Source organism: Ursus arctos, chromosome X (assembly GCF_023065955.2).
Source record: "Ursus arctos isolate Adak ecotype North America chromosome X, UrsArc2.0, whole genome shotgun sequence".
Lineage (NCBI taxonomy): Eukaryota > Metazoa > Chordata > Mammalia > Carnivora > Ursidae > Ursus > Ursus arctos.
In genome coordinates, this window is record NC_079873.1 from 102,534,705 (window position 1) to 102,544,660 (window position 9,956).

Genomic DNA, 9,956 nt, shown 5'->3' on the forward strand with positions numbered 1-9,956 from the left:
CGTATCCATCACTGATTAAATAAATCATCGTGCATGCTGTGGACCCTTACACAGCCCTTAAAAAAGAGTGAGGTAGATATCCTTGTGCTAATATGCAGCGCTCTCCTATGTTTACTATTAACAGGGTGGAGAGAAAGGTGCAGAAAAACATGTGGTAGGATCCATTTTGTGTGGATTAAAATAATTATAATGGATTCCTTACTGTATTTGTCTTCAATGTTTTCAGGAAGGCAACTGGGCAGGGAGGAGACTTTCCATTTTTATTGTGTATCTTTTTGTAGTTTGTATTTCCTAAGCACAACCATGCAAAGGATCTCTGGGAAATGGGAATTATGGACTATTTTGTCTTCTTTATACTTATTTCTATAGGTAGGTCAATCGATAGATACAAAGAGATTTGGATAGAGATAGAAATGTATAAAGATATAGATTAGATAGTCAGACATAAAAACCTAATAACTTATCTTAAAATTATTTAAATGTAGGTTCCCAACCCTGTGCTAGAAGTTCTCACTCCAGTGGTCTGGGGGGTGGACCTGGGAATGTACATATTTAACAAGCCCCCACGGTGCTGGACAAATACAGACCTAATAAGCATGAAAGGCGAGGTGCTGAGTGGCAGATTGGGGTGTGGGGGTGGACAAGGGGGCTGTAGGGTGTTCAGCCTACTTGAGCCTCAGGCTTGACAACGGTCAGTTCCCTGTGCCCATGGCTTCTGAGTGGAGTCCTCCATCCCTCCCTTCAGCAAAGCCCCCTTCTACCCACTCATTCTCCTGCTTTCCTGCCCTCCCTGTGGCATCCCAGTACCCAGGGTCCTACCTGACCTTTGAAGTGGTGTCCTTGGTGCCCTATGACCGGAACCTCATTGATGTCAGCCTGCTGTCTCCCGAACACGTAAGTGACCTATAGCCCTGTCCATCTTTCGGCCCATAAACCACTGACTGCCTTCTCCCCAACCCTGGGCCTCTCTTGCCTCTGCTCCCCCTACCCCAAGACCCTCTGCCACTTCCCCTACCCCTGGGACGGTCCACACTGTTAGCTTGAAGGCACACACTGAGGCATCCCTCCCCGACCTCACCAGAGACTCCAAAGCTTCTAGAACTCTCTGGTCAGACCAACCTGCCCAACCTCAGGTAGCGAACTCCTGGGGAGTCTGAGACTGAGTCTCTGGACTCTGCCACCACAAGTTCTAATATCAGCCTCAGTCCCTTCTTCTGTAAAATGGGGATAATAATGCTTGCCCAACTTTCATTCCGCTCCCATCCCCCACCCACCCCAAGAAAGTCACTGTGATGCTAAACGGCCACTGCGGTGAAGTGCCTCTGAAAAGCCCCAGAGAATGCCTGTGGCCTGATAATGGCTGGGGAGCTGGGGGTATCTGTGGGGTACCTCTGGGCACCTGGGTCAGGGTGGGCAGCCGGAGTACCATCGCAGGGGACTGGCTGGCTCCAAGACCTCACCTCGAGGCAGCTTGGCCTGGGGAGGCCCTCAGCCCTCCTTCCCTTTGCAGCTCCAGTACCTGAACCACTATTACCAGACCATCCGTGAGAAGGTGGGCCCGGAGCTGCAGCAGCGCCAGCTGCTGGAGGAGTTCAAGTGGCTGCAGCAGCACACGGAGTCCCTGTCCGCAAGGGCCCCACGCACTGCCTCCTTGGCCTCTCTGTTGGCAGTCTCCTCTCTTACCATCCTTGGCTGGAATGTCTAGAGGCCCACACTCCCTGGCCAGCCCTCTAGCCCAGTTCCCCTCACCCTGCACCACCCCCGTCCCCAGAGCCCCTGCCAGCACATTGCCCGGAAACCATTGCCTTCAGCTTCCTTCGCCAGAACGAAGTCCCAGGGACACAGGGCTTCTTGGCCCCAGGCAGGCCCCCTCTGGGCCTGTACGCCTCATCCTGGGCTCCCGACCCCTAGCCCTGGAATAGGAGAGCCGGCTAGTCCCTTTCCTCCTGTGAGCCCAGTAGGCCTAACCTATTACCTGGCAGAGCCTCCTACCACTGACAGCCCCCCCCAAATGACCGATATAAGGCAGTATCCTACCCCCAGGAGCTCCATGCCCCCCCCTCCCCGGAAAGCCCCACCCTATCGCCACCTGCTGGATATAGTCAGAGCTCTTCCCACCCCCACTGGCTCCTGACTTGCTGGTCTTTCCACACCCTTGAAGCTGCTTCTGACCACCCCAACCTGCCCCTGGCCCTACAATGCACTCCTGGTTGCAGCCCACAGGCTGAAGGAACGAGGGCTGCCTCTAGGCTCCCTGCTGTGCCTGTGGAGGGAGAGGAAGGGAAGGTGGCTGAGTCTTCTGCAACCAGGAAGGCCAGCCAGAAAGAGGCACGTACACAACCTGCCCCACATTTGAGCTCATCACTTCCAAACTCTGGTGGGTTCCATGCCAATGGACAGGACAGGGAGTTAAGCCATAGGAATTTGGCCGGGGGGGTAGGAGGGAATGTGGGGAGCATTCTGGAATATGACCCTTCCCAAAGTAGGAACAACCTCAGCAGCAGTGCCCAATCACTATCCCAGACTTCCCAGCACATGAGTAGCCATTTTAACTTTCCAAAATGCAGCTACAGTGACAATGCTGTCGAATCCTCCAGCATCCTCAGATGGTCTTTAAATGTGTGACTCTGCTTTCCCCATTTTACAGATAGGAAAATTGAGCTCCAGATAGGGGGGACCTCTCCAAGGACACACAGTGTTGGGACATGGCGGGGCCAGAATGGGCCAGCAGTCCAGCTATTTTGCCCTTTGGCACCATGTAAAATCCCTTAGCATACTTCCCAGCCCCTTCCAAGTTCACTGAGCCCACTGTTGGGGGCAGGGTGGAGGGGAGGGAGGGAGTTTTCTTTGGTCAGCCCTGCCGTTAGCCACCTGGGCTCACATCCTGCTAGATGCTTAAAACAGCATGGCAACAAAGCCTGCCTCTGGGTTTTGCATTGTGTCTTCTGTGTTGCTGGGGACTGCTGTTACCTGTGGCTTTTGTGGTGGGAGAGGAAGGGGAGGAGGTGAGGTGGGGGGAGGATGTGAGGCTCCCAGAAGCTCAGTGGTGGAGCACATGTGCTTGAGAACGGGCATGTGAGCATGCGTGCTTGTACGCGTGTGAACATTCACGTATCCGCATGCATGCCACGCCCAACCAACCACCACCTGTGCTAAAGGTCACAGCCTCTGGAGAGGATGGAAGGGAGCCCCATGCTGTGGGACTTGTGAGTGTAGTCCAGGAAAGTTGGAAGCAGCACTTGTGTTCTGCTGAGCAGGGTCAGGGGGAGGAGAGAACCAAGTCTCCGGGGCAGAGTGCTGGGTGAAGGGGCCAGGCACAGGAGTCCCCCGCGCCTGGGATCACCAGGCCTAGCTGGCTGAGTGAGGGTGACCTGTGGCAGTTATCATCACTGAGGCTTGCATCCAAAGGCCCCAGCTCTGAGCCATCCCCACTGCAAGCCTATAGCACCCGACAGTGGGCCTCAGCTTGCTGATTCATTTACTCTCTCACCTGGGCACCCCACAAAGACAGCTACTAATGATAAAGTCATCACTACCATCATCATCATGACCATCATCAACGATACCATTCACTGAGTGTTTCGTGTATTTGAGGCACTGTGCTTTATATGCACTTTAAAAATATTTTTTATTTTATTGTGATAAGAATGGTAAACACGAGATCTATCCTCTCATATATTAAGTGTGCAATACACTATTGCATTTTCCCACTTAATCTCCACAACCTCTGGGAAGGTACTTTTACCGTTCCCGCTTTACAAGTGAAGAAAATGAGTAAGGCTCATAGAGATTAACCAACTCGTTCAAGGTCACTCCTCAAGGAAATGATAAAAGCAGGTCTCACACCAGTCAGATGATTCCAGAAACCACTCTCTCAGAAAAGGGCAGGTGGTATGGCTCTCACATACCTCAGAAAACTGAGGCTCGGCCAGGATCACACAGCTGGTGAGTTGGGACTCAGACCCGACTGTTGTTCTCCACACCATCCTGCTCCCCCAGGGCCTGCCTACCCAGATCTTTCCCTTTGATCCCTGACGCTTGCTGCTGGGGTTCTGGCACACCACAGGCAGCAGGCAGGCCTGGGAAACCTGACCAGGCCCTGCTCACAGGCCTCTTGGCCCAGGATAGTTCTTGTGCTCCCCTTTCCTCCCTTCAGTGTAAGACCCAGGGCTCTGCCTCATCGCTTCCCTTAACTACCCCTTCCAATCCACCGGCATGAGGTGGGGTTGCATCAGAAGCATGGCTGCGGGGGCTAGGGGCTGCTGCTGCCACCCCAGCTCCTCCCTCCTTGGGGACCCGATCGTCAGCACACTGAGCAGCCTGCTTGAAGGGCTTCCCTCTGCTTCAGGCAGGGCAACATTCAAGCATACACAGCAAGGCTAACCCACACAGGAGCACTTGAGACATCATTAGGAGCTGAAGAGAAATAAATGCCCACTTGGAAAAGCCCCTTTTCCTAGGAGTTCAGAGTCTAGGGTTCTGGTTCCAGCTGGGCCAGTTGTGTGTCTAGAGGCAAGTCACTTCACCTCTCTGGTCTTCAGTTCTGTCTTCTGTAAACGACCTATACCACCTTCCCCATGAGGTTACAGTGAGAGGCTCCGGATGTGACAGCACTCTGTGAGCCAGGAAGCCACGCAGACAGGAGATGAGACTGCTATTGTTCGCTCAGCACGAGTTCAACTCTTGCCTCACCTTAGGAGGGAGGTAAGGAAAAAACTGGGGATCCAAATTTTATATATACATCTAAACTAGACAGGCTTTTGACCAAGTATCTAATTTGTGTTTTTTCAGCTATGCTTCCTAAGAGCCCGAGGTTCCTTAGAAATGCCACAAAGACTACCATGAAAAGCAGAGCTCCAGCCAAAAGCAGGCTGCATGGGCTTCCCATAAAATTGCATTGAAAGTAGTTGCAGGGCCAGCTTCTGGGTGATCGACCTGTGCAGTCACGCAGGGCCTTGTGCTTAGAAGAGCCCTGTCCTGTACAGGGGTGCCTGGGTGGCGCAGTCAGTTAAGTGGCTGCCTTCTGATCGAGCCCCACATGGCGTCAGGCTCCCTGCTCAGTGGGGAGTCTGCTTGTCCCTCTTTCTCTGCACTTCTCCCCACCCTGCTCATGCTCGCTCTCTCTCAAATAAATAAATAAATAAAATCTTAAAAAAAAGAAGAGCCCTGTGTTCCACTGTCACCACCTTGAAATTTTAAAAAATTTTTGAACAAGGGGCCGTACATTTTCACTTTGTACCAGGTCCCACAAATCCCATAGCCAGCCTGGACTAGGACCTCCATGACCAAAACCAAAACCAAAACAAAACAAAACAAACAAAACTAAGAAAAAGCGGGTTTCCTCCCTTTGATGTACGGATGGGGAAATGCAACAACAGCCCAGAAGAAGAAGGGACTTGCCCAGGGTCACACAGCCCTTGGGGCCAAAGCGAGGATTAAATCCCCAGCATCCTGACTCAACTGTGCTGGCTCCTCTCTTGCTTTCAGCGTGTTCTTCTGTCACTTCCTACTGCCTCTAAGAAGCCGACTGAAGCCGAAGGAGACCTGTTGCCAGTCTCACAGCCGTGGGAACAGTGGTAATGATGGGATTGAGTTACATTTTTCGATGCTTTAAATCTTTTTTGGAATAGGAAAGAGCCTGGGTGAGATCATACATACACACTTACTTACGTGTATCTACACAGTCTAAATGGTTCATTTTTAAAATTATAACTAAGCTGGTCCCCTCTCATTTGCCAGCCAGCTGGCTCCAGTGCTTCATGAGGTGGGACCACGGAAGGGGTGGAGCTCACCGCCTTCACCCAGCTAAACCACGTCAGCAGTGAATTTCACCAACTCACTGCGCACTTCCTCAAATCAGTGGTTGGGCGCTCCTGGTGCCAAAAAATATATGGAAATATGAAAGAATCTATAGCAACTGTTTCCTCTGGGTCCATCCCTGCCCTCCAAGGCTCTCTCAGCTGGAAGTGGGAGGCGCTCCCCAACCACGCCCAGCCAGCCCTTGCCCTCAGGCTGGCCCACCTCCTTACTTCCTCGATTCTTTGTGAAACAGGAACTGAGCAAGCAGCTCCAGTAGGGTAGGATGGGTGGTTGAGAAAACCTCAGTGGTCCATAGCAAGGCCATGAAGCTGAAAAGCTAATTTCCCTCCCATTGGTCCCGAGTAGTTCTAGATTCTCTTGCTTGTCACACCTTCTATGTTCTAGAATAGCTTGGACTGAGGGACCCTGCCCTTGGCAAGGTGGACACACACAGGATATGGGCCAGAGTCATGTAGCAGAGATGCAGATGGGGTTCAGATGAGACGGAGAAGCAGGTGCCAAGGCAAGAGAAGACAATGTAGGTGGAGCCTGGAGTGAACTGATAGAGCCCCCCCACCAGGTTCCAAGCATTTTGCATGAGCTGTGCACGGGACTGACAGCATTCTCTCTAACATGTCACCTGGGCAACTCCGGTTACTTACACACACACACACACACACACACACACACACGCTCCCCACTTTATCACTGTCTCCACAAGAGCTCATTGCCCAAGGTCGCGCAGCCTGTAAGTGATATATGGTGATTTGAATGCAGTTCTACCTGACCCCATTTCTGGGAGGTGTCTCCCGGCTCTTCCTCTTCCCTAGACAATTGTCCCCCAGACTGCTCAGAGACCTTTGTCCCTGTAACCCCGAGACACAGTCTTAGGCTGAGCAGCCTGCTGCTCCCAGTCTCCCATAGAAAGGCCCTGCAGTGAGTAGTGAGTGCGTTTTTATCTGAGCACAAAAGCCCAGCCTCTTCTTTGCGGTCATTGCCACAGCTGCCTGCAGGTGTTCTTTGTTTTTAAACGAAGACCTTATCACGGGTTCAGAGATTCAGAGATTCGGAGATGACTTTCCCTCCCATCAGCCCCTGCTGCCAGGGACTCCCCAGTGCTCCTAGAGCTGAACGCTCTGCATGTACTGTGTGCCTGAGGAACGGGTGCTTCCTGCCCAGGTTTTCGCCCTCCTCTGCCTTTCTCCTACTGCGCTTTTACTCTTCTCACCCTCCCTGCCTAAGATTATCACCATGAAATCTGCTACTGGACTGGGCTTTCCAAACTGGACTTCACCTCGGAAATGCCCAAGTATTTCCAAGCGACTGTGTAGTCTCTGCTTGAACATTTCCAGAGACGGGAAGCTCTGCTACTTAACCAGGGCTGAACAAGTACCATCTAAATATCAAAAATGTCCAGGCGCCTGGGTGGCTCGGTCAGTTAAGCCTCCGACTCTTGCTACTGGCTCAGGTCACGATCTCAGGATTGTGAGATCAAGCCCCACCTCGAGCCCTGAGCCAGTGTGGAGCCTGCTTAAGATTCTCTCTCCCTACCTTTGCCCCTCCCCCTCACTCTCTGTCTCTTTATCTTCCTCAAAAAAATATACACACACACACACACACACACACACACACACATATATATATATATATATATATATATATATCTCGAAAATGTCTTCCCTGGGAAGGAACCCAAACCTTCCGTTTTTGTTTCCCATCACTCCTGGCCACCCAGAATACATCCCTTCCTCTACATGGCAGCTGTTCAAAGTCAACTTGCGTCCCCACCCCAACCTTCTAAGCCAAATATTACAGGTGTTGAGTATTCCCCAAGTTGATTGGGCTCCCCTATAGATCCCTGCGTGAGCGCGCGCTTGCGCGCGCGCACACACACACACACACACACACACACACACACACCTAGCTATTCAGCTTTTGTGCATGGGATCAGACTTCCAGGTGCCCTCTCCTTTCTCTTCACTCCCACCACCTGCAACAGAGTATTATTTTCCATGGGATGTGCACGTGTGGCTGGGAGAGGTGAGAGTAAGAACCATTTGGGAGGTTTATACAAATACAGATAACCCTTGATACCCAAACTCTTACTCTCTCAAATCAGGATTGTACCCCTTCGGAGAGTTAGGGACACTTTCATACATATCTGGGTCGCAACTGCCCCAAATATCCCACCCGTGATCTTCTACAAAATTAGAGTCTCTTCAGGAGCGCGTGTGGGGGGCTGCTCTATGCGAATGCAGCCTACGATAACCGATAACCCTTGTGTCTCTGGCAGCCCTATTGTCTACCCTCTGAACTTTCAGACGGATCTCACTTATCTGTGGCACCTCCTACCCCAAAACACACAATAGCAATACTGCTGCTAAATCAAGGCTTTCCCGCCCCACATTAATACTGGGCACATCTTTGCGATAATGATCCCAGTTTAAACTACTTCCCTTAGGGGGTGGTGTTGGGATTAACATAGTGCTTGGCAAAGAACATGTGCTGGGCAAACGTAAGCTTGCCTGCCTGCCTAGACAGAAGCTCCCAGGTGCAAGGGACTTTGACAACTACTTATTTTGGGTCTCTTCAAAGTGCTTAGCACAGGCTCTGCCCAGAGCTACCTCCTAGGTCCTGCCTGCCAGCCCGTTATCAAGTTTGAGGTGGCCTTGTTCGCTGCACTGCTGATCTGGACCACCTCTTTAGCTGAGGGCTCTGTGTACCTGGGCAGTGACCTATAAAATGTTAATGTGTTGCCCAGAAGGGAAACTTGTTTAAAAGGTGCTTAGGGCCCATTAACCAGCTGGGGCCTGACTTCACGGGACTCAGGCCAGGGCAATGCGCTGAGAGGGAAAAGTTGGAGGAAGGCGAGTCCAAATGGGGGAGCCCTGGACCCCCAGAGTGGGGGTGGGGAGGAGCTGCTGACCAGAGGAGGCACATCTGAAATGGAGACAGAAGGGCAGCGCTGAACACACTCGCTCCCTTCTGTCCTGGGTGGGGAGGTGGCTGTACTTCACTAGGGGTTCCCCTTCACCCCTGCCGCCTTTTCCCAGGCCTAGGCGAGGCGGCCGCCCAGCACCCTGGTTAGCTGGCTGCCTTTGAAGGCTCTGCGGTTACTGTGTGAGCTCAGCTCGCGGCCGGGGCTGAGCAAACAGGAAGCGGTGCACATCCTGCACGCCGCCCCGCGGACGCACTGTCGCGGCGCAGGCCCGGAAGGTTCTGCGGGGGCTCCGGCTCCGACTGCCCCCGCTGCCCGAGCCCCGAGTGCCCTGAGCCCCTGCAGCCCTGTGCCCTCCCCTCGCCCCGCGAGGTCGCCCTCCCGCCGCTGCTCCCCCCGGGTCCCCCACCGGGGCGGACTCTTTCCCAGGCCTCCAAGCCCGGGCAGTGGGAGCCCTGCCCCCCCACCCCCCCCACACACCCCCGGTTGCCGGCGAGGGGAGCATGGCCCGTGGAGGAGTGAACTGGGGTGCTGGCGCCCCCGGCCTGGCCAGTCGAGGAGGACAGAGCCAAAGAAGTATGGTTTCAGCTTGGGGGAGAAGGACCTTGTCTTCCCTGAGCTCACCCCGACGGATGGATGGTCAAAGGGCGTGGGGCAGACTGGGGGACAGCGGGGAGGAAGTCACAAGAACATCTTGGGAACAGGGGAGGGCCAGCCCAGGATTTCACAAGTGCCACAGAATGAAAAGCCTTAAAAAGATGCACACCTTTTACCCCAGGATTCCCCTTCTGGAAATCTATCCAAAGGAACAAATTATCGATGTGAATATTTACCTTAAGGATGTACCACAAAGAGTAAAAAAAAAATGAAGCCAACCTAAGTTCATCGGTGGGGGCCTGTTCAAATAATCATGGTACATTCATGCAATGGGCTGCTTGGTAGCCATTACGAATGGCATAGTTGAAGAATATCTCATAGCATGAGAAAATCTCAATGATACTGTATTCAGTTTGACAAGCAGATATCAATACAGTTTGTGAAGTGTGACTTTTTTTAATTGTTAAAAGTTTTAAAATGGCTCTGTTTAGGTACAAGTGGCCCACAAGAAACTGCACATTTTTTAAAATGTATGATTTGTTTCAACATATGTATACATCCATGAAACCATCATGGCAACCAAGATAGCAAACATATTTACCACCCCCAAAAAGGTCTTTGT

At 52.4% G+C, this 9,956-nt stretch overlaps 1 protein-coding gene across 2 annotated transcripts in view; it reads left to right on the forward strand.

The window, feature by feature from the left end:
- The window catches only part of XPNPEP2 (X-prolyl aminopeptidase 2), a 28,474-nt gene extending 23,316 nt beyond the window's left edge, over nt 1–5,158 (forward strand). Inside the window, exons 20-22 of one of the 2 annotated variants that reach the window (XR_006411839.3) lie at nt 805–894; nt 1,511–4,704; nt 4,792–5,158. Coding sequence is in view for 1 of the 2 variants with exons in the window: in XM_026520561.4 (XP_026376346.1) it covers nt 805–894; nt 1,511–1,705 (285 nt within the window). In the remaining variant the exon portion in view is untranslated. Of the gene's footprint in view, nt 1–804; nt 895–1,510 lie in introns of both variants that reach the window. The other variant, XM_026520561.4, reaches the window with a different exon arrangement.
- The last annotated feature ends 4,798 nt before the right edge of the window (nt 5,159–9,956 follow it).